The sequence below is a fragment of the Passer domesticus genome, chromosome 7, assembly GCF_036417665.1.
Source record: "Passer domesticus isolate bPasDom1 chromosome 7, bPasDom1.hap1, whole genome shotgun sequence".
NCBI classification, from domain to species: Eukaryota; Metazoa; Chordata; class Aves; order Passeriformes; family Passeridae; genus Passer; species Passer domesticus.
The window spans coordinates 40,414,250-40,431,556 of record NC_087480.1 but is presented as its reverse complement, the minus strand read 5'-3'; the positions used below and the strand labels follow the sequence as shown (position 1 = coordinate 40,431,556).

The 17,307-nt window shown below is 41.4% G+C and overlaps 2 protein-coding genes across 4 annotated transcripts in view; one reads left to right on the top strand and one right to left on the bottom strand.

The window, feature by feature from the left end:
* The window catches only part of CRB1 (crumbs cell polarity complex component 1), a 95,900-nt gene extending 78,937 nt beyond the window's left edge, over nt 1-16,963 (bottom strand). Inside the window, exon 1 of the mRNA XM_064427918.1 lies at nt 16,311-16,963. Within this exon, the coding sequence (XP_064283988.1) occupies nt 16,311-16,386 (76 nt within the window). The 5' untranslated portion in view covers nt 16,387-16,963. The remainder of the gene's footprint in view (nt 1-16,310) is intronic.
* Nucleotides 1-17,307, top strand: part of ZBTB41 (zinc finger and BTB domain containing 41) — a 58,174-nt gene that overhangs the window by 9,617 nt on the left and 31,250 nt on the right. For 2 of the 3 annotated variants that reach the window (XM_064427919.1, XM_064427922.1), the window contains 2 exons: nt 2,458-2,600; nt 11,654-11,727. The gene's annotated coding sequence lies outside the window, so the exon portion shown is untranslated. The remainder of the gene's footprint in view (nt 1-2,457; nt 2,601-11,653; nt 11,728-17,307) is intronic. The other variant, XM_064427920.1, reaches the window with a different exon arrangement.

The following is a 17,307-nucleotide window of genomic DNA, read 5'->3' as shown; positions in this document are numbered from 1 at the left end:
TTCTCTTAAACATTTGTAAGATGCTTCACTGTAGAGTAAAACAAAACCAGAATATTCACCAGCATCAGGGTATTCCCAGGAGCCTTCTTTGGGGAATATGCTAAGAAATAAGCCTTCCATATTAGAAGAATATCACTAAAAGTCAAATTGCTAAAGCTTAATGTGATGGCGTGCTTTAGAATAAAATCACCTGCCACTAGGGCATTAAATATCTGCTATAAGTGAAGAGGTGTCCAGCAAGCATTTGTCAAAATTAGATCAGTACCATTTTTGCCAGTAAAATGATGAAAATTTTAAACCATGAATAAATTAATGAATGTTTATTCACCACTAGCAATCAGTATAGTAATTTCTTGAAGGCTTTTTAAGTTTCTATTTCCCCATTAATAGTCTCCTTTGTTTTCTCTGTCTATTTGATGTGTGGAAGAGGAAGATCTAACTCCTTGTCTCGTGTTCCTTTCCTAGTTCTCCCTTTACTGCCTTAGATTTTTTTTTTCCATGCATTCTCCTTTTCTTCCTCTGAGGCCTGATCCAAAGCAGACTTGTGTTTCCAGGGCAGGGATGGGAAATTACAGTAAGCTGGTGTGGCTGGTGAGTGAGCCTGCAGTAATTGTAGCCCCAGGACATGATGGCAGCAGTGGCACCAGCTCCACGGGGTAGCACTGATGCCTCTGTGCTCTGCTGAAGTGCTCACACTCCTCTGGATGATCCAGAGGACTGTGATGCTGCTCTGGCCTGCTCTTCCCCTGGATATGAGATTCAGCCATCCTGTTGCAGTGACAGGGGGGTTTTGCTTCACACAAATCTGCTCTAAAGACCCAGGGAGAGCTCTGGCTGTGGATGGTATGGTGGCTGGGGAGTGGAAAATAAGACCAAGCAGGAGCAGGGAACTAAAGGCTCCACAGCTTGATATCCAGGTGTTTACTCTATCTCAATAAACTTTGGTGCAATACACTCATGAAAAAAAGCGAAAGGAATATCAATTTTGGGAGAAGGGGCCTTCCTCACAATACCAGTCCAGACCTGCCAGTACAGGGTACATTACAGGGCAGCGTCCTGCCCTGCTTTATATTAAATTATGCTAAATAAATAAAGGAGATCTCTGTGACAGTAAGGGCCTGGCTAGGAAAAAAAAATTAAAAAAGATTTCATGGCAATAATGAATAAGTGATAAATATCTAGTGACTATCTTGCTGGGAGCATTTTTTTTTCAGCGAGATTTATGATGGGGCTTGTTTTATGATCCCAAAGGGCATCAGACATCATAGTGTGCTGAGAGGCTGCAGAACAGATTGGGAAGTAGTTCTCAGTACTTAATACCTAGGGATCCTCAAAAGCCATTTCCTCTTAGGATCACATTTCCTTTGATCATTGGGGTTATTAATTATAGATACCTTGAACAGAACAAGGCACTCTTACTGTACTCTTCAAGCAGTGTCTCATTTAAAAGGAACAAAATATTGTACTTAATTAGGGGTTCAGCTCTGGTGTCTTTTCAAGGCACTTTGGTATTGATTTGACCAAGATAACCTACTGTAGCAAATATTATACCATTAATAATAAAGGGAGCATGTAGACATAAAAGTGTGGGAAGGAAGCGCCAAAATGTTTGTCATTCAGCTTGCCAGAACAGTTGCAGTATATCCACCCAATACAGCATTTAGAACAAATGCTATATTCTATGGTTCAGAAGTGTCTGCACTTATGTGGAGACCTTTCCTTTGTGCCATTTTCTTAATTGTATCAAGACCATGCTTCATCAAGTGACTTCAGGCAGAAGCATTTGAAGCTTAGTTTTCTCTCTGGATAAATGGAAGCATATTGTTTCTGCCTTGACTCATTAGGCTAATTTTATCTTACCTATGCTTTGGTCATCATGATTAAAGATATGAAATTAACCAGGTGAGCATCAATCTGCATATGTGTTTGTTCACTTTACTCTTAGCATGTGTTGATTCATCCTTGTAATCAAAAAAATGTATTAATTGACTGAGAGAGGTCTATTTCTGTACATTCTGTCTCATAAGAAGCTTTCACTAACATTTTCCTCACACTGCAATCTTGGAGATGTGTGGCAGAGATATATTCAGGATTTCCTGAATTGCACTCAGAAAGCAGAGGGTTTGTCTCCCCAGCCATGTGGGTGACATTCCTTTTGGGTATGGGTATGCAGAGGCAGGGGCAGCTCTGTCAGCAGGTTACAAATCAGCACCTGCAGGCCCCTGCTCCTCCTGCTTCAGGGACCTGGGGGGGCACTGGGCTAAGGTCTCATGGAGCCCTGGAGCCTGTGCCACCTCATTTGGCTGTTGGATGCCAGGATGACCCTGCAGTTTGGGAGGTGTTGGAGAAGAGCCTCTCTGTGAGGAGAGGCAGTGCCTGGCCACCAGCCCTGCTGTCCCCAGGGCTCTGAGGCAAGGGGAACAAGCTTCACATGGCTTCCCTCCCTAATTTCTTTAGGGAGAAGACAGCAATCTGAGGTAATGGAGAAGAGGGGAGAAGATGCTTTTCTTGGAGAAGCTTGTGTGACCCACGGGTACCCTACAGAGCAGTGTTGATGAGCTTCTGCTTTGCAAGGGATGAGCTTTAACTGCATTTTTCAGGTAAGATGTGGATTGTATGCATGCCAAGATAGTATAATGTAATTTTTAAAGTAATTTTTTATTACCTAGGTATTCTTGTAACTGCTAAGAATTTGAACTAGTATCAAAACTATATATGCTTTTCTAAATCAAACGAACAAACCACAAAATAAAACCCCTCAACCCTCCCCACATGGTTCCTGATGATTGGAATTCTTACTCAAATCAACAATAATTTTGTCAAACAGTTGAATCACAAAGCTTAACTTGTCAAGTGCAGCACTTTAGTATGTCCATACTCTACCCAGTTAAGGAGTTACTCAGAAGTTTAGTTCAAGCAGAGAAATAGATACTAAACTTACCCTACTTGTGCTGGGTTTTTACCTGTTACCACAACATTTGGCATTTGTCAGACTGATTGCAATGCTTTCTTTCCAGGCTCCTCTCTTCTGATTTGTGAGCCAACAAAACAAAATTTGATTTTATTATTAAAAGGGAACTAAAGCTCAGCTAACCTGATTTGCTTTTTCTGTGGCCGCCTTTCTTTTCTGGTTGCCCCCAAAGGGATCCCAGTTTGAATGGCATACTTGGGAAAAGTGTAGCTGGAGAGTTCCAAGGCAGCATCCCTGCTCCCCAGGAGATGGACTGAAGTATCTCCCATAATGTACCTGAACTGATGGCAGTAAGAGGGATTGTTATTTAGGAACATCTAAATTTCAGGTATAGAATCCATAACTGCCAATTGCCTTGGAAATTACTTTTGCCAGCCTTGGCTGAAGACTTTGTTAAATCAGCTTTTTTGTTGAAAACTTATGAGGAATGTGGTTTAGAAAAAGCAAAATCTTGTTTTCACTAGCCTGTAAATCTTCACAGTTCCTCAACAATTTTCATAACACTTTTCCTTTTTCTTCTCCGCATTGTCATGGCTGTTTGCTGCAGTGATTGAGTTTTCTTGACTGTCAGAACAATGTCAAGACAATGTGAAGACAGTGTCAAGGCAAATATAGAAGGGTGACAGTGTGAAGGAGGGAAAGAGAAAAGAGCTGTCAGTACTCAGAGTGCTCTGTAGAGAAAATATTTCCAGGATAAAACCATTGTCACCATGCGCTGAGCAAGAGAGAATAAACTGGAGGTAATTAAGTTACTGCTCTAGGAACATGTCTGGATGACAACTTGGAGGTAAAGAAGAACTTAGAAAAGCAGTTTGTGAGGATGTCGTTTGTCCATTACTCTTGTCCTGTGTCATCTCCTAGATGATGTTCCCTAACACTTATTTTCTCTTTCTAAGCTGTGTACCTCAGGGAGGAAAGACGTTGCATTGTCCACCGAGGGAAAGGTGAAGGGTTTTCCCCCTTGCTGTGATTACCAGACACTTTATTAGGTGTCATGAGACAAGACCTCTGCTTGTGGATAGTTAGCACTGAAAGGTGCTGAGTGTCCTGCTCCCAAATCAGTTCAGAGTTAAGGCACAATTTACCTCCACAGTGTATTTTTTTTTTCTGAAATATCCTTGGAAAGGTGACACATTGTCACAAGGATGGGCAAAGTACAGAAGTGCAGCTCATCTGGGGCTAAATTCTGGTACCAAAGCCCTGTACTACAGTACATCTCTACTGAAGGCTTGTGCAGAGTGAGGTGCTAATCTTTAGAACAGTTTTCAGGTTTTAAAATTAGGTGCTGGTCTTGCAGAAAATCTGTGAATTTGGTCTTTGTGCATGTGCTGTTTCTTCCTCCTCTGCCTTAGAGATGGGGAGAATGAAAGGGTTTTCTACTATTTCTGTTCTTTTTTCTGGATAATTGAATATAAGAGGGTTTAGTGGGAAATTTGTCAATATATTGCAGTTCTGGAAAAAGAGACACCCTGTTGTCAATAATTTCTAAATAACATTATCAATCCCACTGGAGAGGTTTAAGAAAAATTGAATCATAAACAGTTCCATAAACTCCACCAAATACTTCAGGGATTATATTTTCAGATATAAGAATTAAGTATTAACTATTCAAAATTGAAAAGGCCAAGTATTTTCCATATATTGCATTTACATATTTATTATAATTTATTTAAGGAGGTAGGTTGAATAGTTAACAGAATTTCTTACTTGTTGAACCATTACAATGCTTGCTTTTCTACCATTATGGTTGAAAGCTGGTTTATGCTTACTTGCAATTCATGACAGCATTTTTTTATTAAGTATAAAAGCATCAAGCCTGGGTGACCCATTTAGATGAACTGCAAATTTTATCTCCAGCTGCAGCAGCAATGCTCAAAGGAAGCTGCTCAAACTGATTGCAGCCTAGGTTATCTATCACTGAAGGCTGACTTCTCCCCCTTGCCCAGTTAAGGTTTTTTTAACCTGAAAATAGTCTGCCATTTTGGATTGAGCATCAGCTGGAGAAGAGTGTGATCCTTGCCTGGGGCTCAGATGCCTCCTCCCATTAGTGTTCACACCTCAGCCATCATGTGCCTCCAGTAGTCCCTGGATCTCTGCAGTCCTCACACAGGAAGGGCTGTGGGATGGCAGGTGAGTGACCTGGTCCCTTCAAAAGAGGCAGCTAAGAGTGATCAGTGGAAGGAGTGATATGTAAATTCTTACCGTCAGCAATGGAAATTGCACATACAAAAAGTGCTTCCATTTGTTATAAGAGTGAGTAAACAATAATGGCATTTTTACAAAAGAAATGCCTGCCATATTACAGATCTCTCAGGCACAAGAAGAATCTGGAAAACTGTATGTGTGTCCTCCTGCTAATACATATCTATATTTATGTGTGTGTATAGCATATGAAGGGACAAACACAAGATCTAAATTTAGTGGTTTGAACAGGGAGATCACTTGGATTGTGTTCACAGCACACTCACTGCAAGCAAGGTATTCACCCTGCCCTTCTCAGCTCAGCATTCTCACCTATACAACTGTCATGTGCCTCCTTGCAGGCTGTGAGGCCCAATCTGCTTATGTGTTATAAAACATGCAAAGTAACTCACAGGGAAAAAGCTGAAATTATTTTAATGGGAGAAATTTTCTCTGCATATCTGCAAGGAAGAGAAAGAATCTGAAAGAAGTCTGTTCTTTCCCACTTGTATGACTCTGCTGGGCATGACCACACCTTTAAGGATAACTTTAAAGTCAGCAAATGTCTTTGAGAGAGTCTAAACTGATGTCGAAACTCAAACTCAAGGTACAAGTGTAAGTGCAGGGAGGACAAATGAGTTTTACAAGGTGAAATGCTGGACTGACCTTGAACATGAAAGCAGAGCCCTTGGTATTATCACAGGAAAATGTTAGATTCTAAGACTTCACTTGAGAAGCAGAACTAATTAGAGAAGATTAACAGAAATGAAGCATGTAATAGCTGGAATAGGGCATGACTGCAGTTTGAAAGGCTGAATCACTGGACCTCTCATTGAAGTCAAGATTTTAAGAACACTAGACCTTTTTAAAAAGGCAAGTGACAAGTTTTACAGATGTCCCTGTGGTAGCTGAACATTCATTATAGAATTCAAGCTCTGCACATAGGAGTTTCCTCTGTGTTAAGACTGTTTTCATCCTTAATATCTGAGCATGGGGTCTTATTCAGGGCCACATTCACATTCCTACTACTTTGCAGGAAGTCCTGAAGAGATAGTAGGTGAGTCTGCACTACAGTGGTAACACAGTGGAGACTACTTCTTTGTTGTTTTTCCTTTTTTTTTTTTTTTCAAGGAATCTAGTAAGTGATTTTTTTCCCCAAAAGGAGTCTGAAATATACGTTGCAGTCTCTTCCCTCATACTTTCCACTTGGCAATTTTTCCTGTCACTAACCAGCATCCAACAAACTCTAAATGCCTTTTATTACTGAATGGTAAAAGATGTGTCAGAATTGGTGAGACAGCACTTATGATACACTCCCTGAAGTGGCTGCTTTGCCAGCATTGTAGTAATAGGCTCAGCTAAAACCCAAGTGGTTCACATGGAACAGAAAGCATTGGAAGGGACTAGTGGTGATCATCTAGTCCAAGACACTGCATCAACTAGAGCAGAAAGCTCGGCACCCTTTGCCCATGACTACTTCTCGGAACTTTCTCTGATGATTTAGTACAAATTTCTTATTTTTGGAAAGCCAGGTTTACTGTAAGCATGTGTAACCACATGCCTGTGGTTAGTGAAAGTGTTGGTGCTCATCAGGGATTGCAGAAAAGAAGCAGTCACCCATGAAGACCCAGAATTCTTCAGGCTGATTCAGAGCCCTTGCATAAAAGATGTGCAGGTTTAAAAGACAGGAAAATCAATCTCTCTGAGTGTTTGCAGTTATGCTAATAAAAGTAAGGAAATGGTTCCCCTGCCTGTAGAAATGTTGACACAATCTGAAACTGAAGCACAATTAAATAGCATTGGTAGTTGTGTGAGTTCCCTCTAGAAAATGTTTTTATGTTAGCCCAAAGAAGAAATTGTTGCAATTCAAGATGCAAACACATTTGATGCAAACACATTTGTGATGCTGCTTATCTCTTCTACTAAAACTCTCAGTAAGTGTAATAACAGTCTCCATTTGCTTCTAATAGTATTGAAGAATGCAGTTGCCTCCAAGTTTAGTTTAAGAGCTGGAATATAACAAGCAGAGTAATTGATTGCCAGTCAATCAAAGTACCTCAAACATCTCAAAAGACATGATTCTCCATCTCCTTGGAAAGAAACCACTCTTGATTACAACCTTTGACTTCCTGGTTTCATAAGCAAAGCCGTACTGGTCCTCCCTGGACATAACACAAAATGAATGGACTTAGGAAGTTAAACCAGAAAAAAACAAAACCTGAAATCAACTCTGCTCAAGGTTCCTTGTGGAATAGCAGAATTACAGGCAACAGATGCCCGTGTGACTGCATTGCCAGCTCAGAGGTGCTGGCTGGGGATGCAGGAGGGCCACTCTAGGGTATTTTCCTTGGTCGCTGGGCAGAGAGAACAGAGAGAACACTGACAGACATCTCTGGGAACACAGAGTGCCTACATGAATCTGTAGGCAAATCCCCAAACAAAATGAAGAATGGAGTGTTTATGGCTTTAAGGCTGTAGTAGAAACACTGTAAAAATAGATCTGATTTTGTTGTGCTGTGTGCAGAGAGCTACATTTCCCCCTTTTTTATTTCTTTCTGTAATTTGTCAGATCACTAGGTCAGTCTGTTTGCTGGAAAGGTTTTTATATCCAGATCCTTCAAAGGTGTTCAGTGTCAATCCTGCCTTCTGCTGTTTAGCTCCATTAAATGTTTGCTCCAAACACCTCTCAGTCTTGTCACTTCACTACTGTGCAAAATAGTGGCAATCCCAAGATGCCCACTTGTTTTTTAGGAAACACAATATTCTTTGGAAATAGCCTCTTGAATGTGAAAATGGCAATGGATTTTAGTAATTTTAAGCTTCTTGCATTTTTCCACGAGCTCCAAAATGGGAAAATGTTAGACTAAATTGGATCAGACATTTAAGACATACTCATGAGAAAACAGAATGGATAGTTCTTGTTATATCAAACTGAGGGCATTTTAACATGGGTTGAGGCTTGCAAAATGTTCAGTATCATTAGTATTACAACTTGAATTACAAATGTCAGCTGTATTTAATAAGAGAGAAGGGATGGGTTTAGTTAGAAAAACAGAATTGGTAAGTCCTACGAAATGATGGTCAGACATTTGCTTTTTGCAGCTGCATTGCAGAGGCACCTACTTGCATTCTGCTCCAAATATATATACAGACAGGGATCAAAAAGTCTTGGGTTATCATTCCACAAACATATTTTCCTACATTTTATGGTGGGAATCAGTGGAGGCTTGCTTTCAGAATTATTTTAAGATTGAACAGAGAAAAGAAGAGCTTACAAGGGCCTTGCGTATTTCCATCCTGTTTAATAGCTCTGATGCAATCTCTGACACATCAGTGTCATTCCGGGTTTCTTCTCACTGGCATTGCACATTTCTTTTGTTATGCAGCCTTTGATTGCTTATTTCACAAAATTTGTGCCTTCTCTCTCTGTATCTTATTTGTAGGGTTATCAAAGGAAATTAAGGGGCTGTTGGAGAAGGGCAGGCACAGTTATTATTTCTTTACACCGTGTCAGACCTCTGTAGTGTTTTTGCCTTTCTTACAGCCAGCACAGCTGCACCCTTCCTGCAGCAGAGGTGGCTGATGCCCAGGGAGCAGCAAGGGGATGTGTATTAGTTCAGACACTCTCTCAGGGGCTCTCTTTCCAGCTGTTGGGAGGGTGGTGAGTTACACTGCAGGCTGTTCACTGCAGATGCCAGAGCCTGATCTCTTCTTTCAGCTGTGTGGACACTCACTGTGTTCAGACTCCGGGGTGGTTTGCCATACCAGGAGTGGTACCATGGCTGCTTTGGAAGCAACTACAAATTGCCACAAAGCTTGGCTAAACACCTCTGAAGTACTGCTGTATACAGATGTCTTTTCAAGGCTACATTATTACAGTGAGGGTTTTGGGTTCCCTGCTATGAGTAATCTGTCACTGCAGGTTACCTAAATTGCAGTTGCTTGGATCCTTGCAGACTGATGACTGTCTATCATTCTGCATCCTTGCTTTGGCTTCCTGTCAAATTACGTTGTTTTCAAAGTCCTCTAGTTCACATTCAAAGAAGGAAAGAAATGTGTCACAGTCAAATTCAGAGCTGGGGAAGAAAGAGCTAATGAAATGTTCTGTATCATCCTGTTGGAAAACACAGCAAGGGAGACTGGAGCTGTCAAGGGAAGAGTGTGGCCAGTGTACACTGCCTCTTAGGGTGCCTATAGCCTCCCTGGCAGTCTGGATGTAAATTAGAGTGTCTCTGGCCTTTATTTCAGAGGACAGTCAGCCTTTGGTAGCACCACATTATAGGAACATCCTTGTACCTCTCAGAAACCTCAGCAAAGGAACTGTCAGGCCATTGTGTCCATGGCTGAGCTCTAAGGGAGCGTTACAAAGTTTTGTTTGTTTACTCACAGCCTTGATCTCAATTCCTGTGATTGAGTGCACTTTGAAGAAATGTGTCCTGTCTGCAAAGCCCCTCACTAATTCAGATAAAGATGCCTTGTCTGTCTCATTATTCAAGGAAAAGTTTAAGGAACTAGGCTGCCAGTATGCTCAGCCTTGGGCAGGCAAGCAAGAGCAGTAAAAAGAAGCAAGGAGTTTCTCCCCTTGCCTGCCAGCATCCACCCAGGCCACAATTATTCAGGCCCAGCATTTCCCAGCACAGAAGGATGCACCAGGCAAGTGCCCTGATCCTTAGCTGCTGGAGAGGGGACACAGTAACGGGTTAGCAGCCCATGCCCCTTTTCTACCCACAGAAATATTTAGCCCTTGAAATATTCTGATTTCTGTCCCCGCTGAGAAGATTCCAGGCAGGCAGAAGCTGCCCTAACCCTGAAGTTGCAGCAGCCTTGCTTTGTTGATGCCTGGAGAGGGACGTTTTGTGGGGCCTGGAGGAGCCCTGCAGAGCTGCAGTGGCAGCTGCGTGGTGCCCGCCCAGAGGCCCTGTCAGCTGCACTCTTTGTCAAAAGATGGAAGCAGCTTCCTGTTGACCCATTTTATGGGTGAGTAAGATATAATCAATATGAAGTAAAGATAAGAATCTCATTGGAAAAGGGTTTATCTGGGTTGTTTGGTTTTTTTGCTGTTTGCTGGTGTGAGAGGGCTTTCATAAGATATAGCACTGGTAATGGAGAAGTACAGTGAGAGCTGACACAACATGTCAGTCCCTAAAACCAACAAATTAATCTGTGAAATCAATCTGGAAAGTAATATGTATCACTTATCTCCTTGCTCCAGATGAGTAAATTAGTTTTAAAGGCTTCCCTTAGAAAATGGGCCTTTTGTCCATTTTTGGGCCACCACAAAGAGCAAAGGGAATACTCAAGTTTGCCTAGAGATTGACGCATTGTCTAAAAGATTTTCTTAATGTTGGAATGTGAATTGTGAAAACAAACCCAAAAGTAGAAGTATCCCTGGGAGGCTTTTGGCTGCAAACCACTGTAGGCAGGATCAAAAGCACTTAGGTTGCTATTTCTCTAACTTACTCATTAGAGGAAGTTAAGTGACATGGACTAAGACATATTTATTTATTGCTTTGTAGCTGGCTGGATATATATATATATATATATTTAAACCTTGATATTTCATAACTAAGTAATTTTTGCTGCCATCAAAATAAAATGTTAAACTTCTCTTAGATGAAGCAGAACTCCTACTCCATTGTTAATTTGTTGCACTGTGTCCAGAATGGCCAGTTGGAACAGTTTCCTAGGAATCTACTGCTGTTTGGTTTTGTGCAGTAAGTTCCAGTCTTGCATTGCTTTTTTATATGAACTGAGAAGCTGGCAGGTTCAGCAGGCAATCCATGTTTTCCATTCCTTTTCAGGTTTCTGCCTATGAAAATTTTGATATTGATAATCCATTCATTAATTTGTTTTCTTGCATTATACTCTCAACATATAAGTACACTCAAAATGCAAGTAAAAATATAAGTGATTTTGCTCCAAAAGCCAGAAATCAAACTACATTATCTCTAGCATGGGAGTACTTTCTGTTCTCATTGCAATCAGTGCCTTCAGTAGCCAAAGTGCTTATTTTAAGTCTAGGGTGCCAAAAAATAAGAGGTCTGGATGTGTCAGAGAATGGCAGTAAACTATTTTCTCATTGAAATTTAGGCAGCAATTCTGTTTTTGCTGCAGCACAGGGGGCTGAGCTCAGGGCTGCCTTTGTTTTGCACACACATAATCCCCAGTTGTGCAGAAGGGAAGAGGGCCATCTGCTCACCCTGCCCCAGAGCTGTTCCTGAGCTGCCCTGGAGCCTCAGTGCCACCACAGCCCTTGGGACAAATCCCCACCTGTGTCTCTCTGGGGCTCTGTTCCCTGAGACCTTCACAGATCCCCCAGGGTGGTGCTGACTGCCCCTGGTCTCTGTAACACCAGCTGTGAGACAGCAGTCTAGACAATCTCTGGCAGATATTTATCTAAGCCATTCATTAAAAAGTTCTGATATAGTTTCTTAATTATCCTTCAGTTGGAAAAGTTCACACAAATCTTCCCTGATGTACATGGAATCTATTATTTTCCAGAGCCTGCCCTTCTAGAGGTGACAGGGAGCAACTGATCTCATCACCATCCTTGATTGCCATTCTCTTTTGTGGAGGTAAGACTGTAATCATGTCTTCCCTTAGGCTTCTTTTCCTGTGACCCTTTCTCAGAGGGCACATCTTTCTAAATGTCTTTCTATTTTTGCTGTCCCTTTCCAGCATTTTCCTAATTGCCTCTCTCTTGCTCACAGCAGCACTCAAAACTGGCTACAGCCAGTACTGAACAGTGGTTTGATTGCTCTCCTGTGTCTTACAAGTCATTGTACTGTCAACACACAACAGCAAAATATTTGCCTTTCCCTGTAACTTTTCAGTGGGGAAGTGCCCAATTTGGCCATCAAAATTTGAGCACTCTCTAAACAGCACTGGGTTTTTTTCTGAGCTTCCTCTAACAGAGAGGAAAAGGTGTAGAGAAAAGGAAAAGACTCCCTAGGTGCTTAGTTTTATCAAAGTAACATAGGGAGAACAAAATACTGAGGGGAGAGAGAGAGAGAGAGAGAGATAAACTTTGTGTGGGGACACCTTTGAAAGGTTAGGTATATACTAAAACATTAGGTTTATATACTCTGCTTGTATTAAATTAACTTTCCAACCTCAGTTTCTCCAGTCCATTATCATGGATACAGGATAACATACACCAATGTTCCAAGACCTGTGTGAGGTCTCTGCTGCTGGTTAAGCATGAATGATAAAACACCTTTATGCACAACCTCCTTTCTTGCCCCTCAGACTCTTTCCTAATAGGTCATTAGTCACAAACAACCTGCTTACAGAGATTGATCTGTGTCCTTGCTGCAGAATTCCCTTTTGGTCCCCTGACTGTGAATACATCATTCAGTGGCTTGTCCTGTACTGCCAAAATCACTGTCATTTGAAGGGTAATATCTGATATCTCGCACTTTGTAATTTCTGAATGACAGAATGGGATGTGGGGGAATGTTTAATCTCCAGAGGTTCTCAGTGGTGACAGTTCCCAAGTTACAGAGCACACAGCAGAGAGGGGTCTGTAACCTGGTATGCTTCTCTGCTCTTGGAATGGTAGATGTAGCACCCTAAGGATGCCTTGTAAGAATTTGAACTGAGTGGCTCAAGTACAGTTGTGGCTGGGATGTTCTTAATGTCACTTTTACATATGTATCTTGCAGAAGTTACTGCCTTTTTCTTAAGTTACAGGGCTACTAGTTTTCATTCTTAATATTTAGTTCCATTCCAGAGATGGAGATGTTATCCATAATAAAATATATACATGAAAAGGAAAAAAAAAAACCAACCCAGCACAACTGTGTCAAGAAGCTGCTGCTTTTAACTTACTGGAGATGATGGCAGACATCTGAAGGATGTTTCATTTTTGCTGTGCTCCAGATGCCATGTGTGACAGCCAGGAGGGAGCAGGGCTGCAGGGCTGCCGAGTGCAGCTCTGACAGGCTCAGCTCCACGGAGGGCTAATGAGGAGCTGCCGAATGGGCTGTGAACTCATCAAACCACACTAACAAGGCATTGCTGGAAAGCTCCTTACATCACCCGGCTGTGCATGAGGGATGAGCAGTGTGAGCACAACCACAAATCTCTTTATAAGCAGAGCTTTATTCCTAACACAGTAATTAAGCAGTAATTAGAAGTTTTGTGAGTAATGGGAATAGTTGTGTGAAATTAAGAGTTCTTGTCCACGGGGAAAAATTGCATAGTGCCAGCATCTCAGAGGGGTAGAAAAAGGCTGCAAGTAGAGCTCAGATACTTTGCTCACATTAACAGCAATCCCAAATGAATTTCCATTCTTAATTTATGAATATTTGAACAATTTATGAAGCATTGATTTTGAAGTAAATAATACATTTTTTCAGCTCTGCTGAAAGGTCACTAAAATGGAGAAAAATAGAATCACGGAATGATTTGGGTTAGAAAGGACCTTAAAGTTCATCTAGTTTAAAAACCACTGCTGTGGGCAGGGACAACTTCCAGTAGACCATGCCTTGAATTTTTTCAGAGATGGAGAATCCACAGCTTATATGGGCAATAGTTTTGACCTCAAAATATCATTTGTCTGTATTTTTCCCAAAAGGAAGACAGTTCTGCAGTAGTGATAGGTAATCCATTGTAAAACTTGTTAAAAAAATCAATACTTGAATGTTGAATGAAAAGATTTTGAACTTGACTTCAGACAGGATCACTGATAAAACTGATGTCTAAATATATCTGTATTTATCAGAATTTCTCTTCCTCTATTTCATAAGCAACTCCCTGCCCACAGTTTCATGCTTGTAATTCCTGTTAGACAATAGTATGGCAGTAATGAGTTATCAGTGTTGTTCTGGACTTGGGACATGTTTCCTGTCACCTGTTGTATGTAATGATTCTTGGTCCCTCTGCACACAGAGCTGGGCATCTCTGCATGCCCCCAGATTAATTTTCTGTGACTAGTTAATTTGGTATCATTTGTAGAAACAAATGATGTTCACAAAATGCCATATAAACCCAACTTGTATTGAATGCTTGCATATGGAGTTCATGGCTTCTAAATACTATTTCTTTTCCAAATTATTTAGAATAAATAGTTATAAAGAACATTCTGCCTTTAAACAGGACCTAAGATTAGAATCCTTTGGGGGAAAACAAATGCAGTAAACTGATTTTAAAAAATGTAATAGCAGATACAACTTCTATAAATATCATCAATCACTTCCATTCCATTTTATCCTCATTTTCTGTCTTGGTCTTTCTCAGCTTTAATTTTTAAGTAGGGAAGTAATTACAGTCAGTTCTGCTTCTACCTCTGTCTCATCTGTTCACAGTTATGTTTTTATTAACGGAAACTGCTCGCAGTTTCAAGTGGGGTACAAGCTTTCTAAAGAGAAAACACCTCTCAAGATCATTAAATACCCAGCACTGACAGATAGAGGTACGGTCCTGAGCCTGATTCTGGTTCCTGATGCAGCTGCTCCATCCTGGGATATCAATTTGTGTCACACTGTGGCAACAGCCACAGTTCTACCTGAGAAAGTTCTCCAAGACTGAAAAGCCCCTTGCTTGAGAGTGGCCATATGGCCATAACCCAGAGAGCACCCGTGCCACATCCAAGGTGTCATCCCAGTTAAGTGGGCTAAGGAAAAGGCATAAAATGACACACAATTACTTTCCTTGCCTTTGGCATCCTGCATTGAGCAAACTCACCTGAGGTGAAAGCCAAAACTTGTATTTATCTTTTTCCTTTAAACTGATTCCTGGGGACTTTTTTCTTGATTTCATTCTAGCAATGTTTTCTTTGTGCATGATGTTCTTAGTGTGTTCTTCTTAATTTATAAAACTTAACTTTTAATTCCCCTTCTCAAAGCTTTTACATTTTGTTCTGATTTGCCTGCCTCATGGAAAAATGAAATTTTCTTAACTAACACAACTACTATTATGTTCCTTTTCTTAGACAGCAGACTCTTTCTTGGAGACTTTCTGATTGTTCATCCTACAGGATGAACTTGGAAAATTACTTTGTGAAAGTTAAAGGTCCAGTTTGTTGTTGGTTGTTTTTTGGGGTTTTTTTTGGGGTATGTCCTGTTGTGAGTTAATTTAGAAAAAGCACTTTGGTTTCCCTGATTCACATCAGTACACCCCCAAAAAGAAAATTACTAGCATAAAATTATGTTTCCATAACATTCTGTATTTTTATATTTTCAAGTGTGGGATTTTTTTTCAGTGCTGGTTGATTCAACTGCATCTGTTTGCTTTTTAGTCTTTAATTTATGTTGGGCTGTAAACTGTCCAAGTAACAATTTGAGTGATGCAGCAACAGAAGGTGACCCAGATTACACAACACTGAACGCTAATGCCAAGTCTTCTTGTTTAATGGCAGCTGCTCAAAGCTTTGTGTTATTGCTATTCACATGCAACAGACACAAATCAAACAGCCTCCTCAGGCACACATCCTGCAGATCTTCATTTTAAACATGTTCAAGAGCTGCTGCTTTTCACACACACACAGCAGCCTCACCAGCTGAGGCCATTTAGCCTCCTTGGCTTGCATTTACTCTCAGCCATCTGACACAATTATCAAGGAAACCCATTGTGACTTCCTCTATTTTGCACACTTCTGTTCATGTGGAAGTTTGCCGAGAACATTTTTTCTCTATAAAAGTAGTTGGACTTTCATGCTCCCTCATAATGGGCATATTTTACAACACCAAACACATCACAGTTGTTTAATAACTGCATTCTCTAGAGGCTGTAGTTTAAAAAGTATATATAATAAAGCAATACTACTGAAAAACATAATATGAACAGTTTAAGCACAGGATAAATTTGTCTAGATTTAAATCAGAAAGGTTTAGATTTACTGAATGAGTGGTATCAAAAAGCAGACTTTAAGGTATAGTTACAGTTTTAGCAAAATAATTTATTACTGTACCTTGAATATGTGAAGCAACAAAACGCTTTCATTCCTTATAAAAAAAAAAAAAAAGGTCGAAGCATGGAGATCAGGAAAGCTATCGAGAAACGAGTTCATACAACTTAGTTTCATGGACCAAATTTTTTTGGCATCTCCATCAAATTTTTAAAGCTTTCTGACAACACAAGCTTTCTGCTAGAAGTGCATGTCTAACCATCTCCCCAGAGGACATGTCAGAACAATAAGAAAAAGTGCAAATCTTACTTTTTAAATGGATGAGCAGCAAAAAACTGAGGTAGAAGATAAGTAGAGAGTTAATTCTTGAATGAGCCATATTCATCTTGATAGGACATCCTCTGCCGAGTTGCCTGTTGTCCAAAGGGCTGGTGCTGATGCTCACTGCTTTCTCCTCATGTCTGAAGCTAAGGGCACACCCGGGGCACCCGGCCCCCTACGAGCCATCCCTGCCCGTGCCCCTCCTCATCCTGCTCCCCGCAAACCTGCGGACTTCGATTCAAAAGGCAGTTGTGCTTGTGAAGGTTTTACTTCGGCAGGTCCGAGTGGCTTTTCAAACCCGGTGCAGATTTGTGTGGGAGCTGGACTGGAGTCTCTGCCGGCCGTGCTGGGATGGATGGTGCGCTCTGCTGTGCTCTGTTCTCCTCTGCTGTGCTCTCTGTGCTCTCCGTGCCTGCCCCGCAGCGCAGCCACGGCACAGCCGCCCGCGGAGCCCAAAGCTCAGCGCTCCTCACCGCCACCAAACCCCGCCACGGGGCTCTCCTAATCCTCCGTGCAAACACTTGATGTTTCCTTGCACCGTCAGCTCACAAACACTTTCTGCTTTCCGAATTTCTTCTGTTGTATTACACCGTTAGCGCCTGAAGTGAAAAGGTGAGACATCCACATTCTCAGTCTTTTTTGTGAGATGTTACCCGCTCTCTTCCTCAGTATTATTGTTTTGTTTTGTTGGGATTGTTTACACTGGAGTGGCTAAAAAGCACACTCCTAGGAGCTGGCACAGGACCTCTGAGCTTCATCAGCTCGTGTTACAATCTTGAACTGCTCATGGAGGAACCACTTACAGAACCAGGAAGTGTCACAGCAGGATCGATAGGAGAAGGGGACGGCAGCAGGGCATGGGCTCCATTTGGTTTAGCCAGGGCTGGTATTAAACAGCTGCTCTTATGTGCCTTCCCCAGCTGCCCCTCATGGCACAGGCTGTGTCTGTTTGTGCCCAGCACTCTCTGTGTGCAGTGCCTCATCC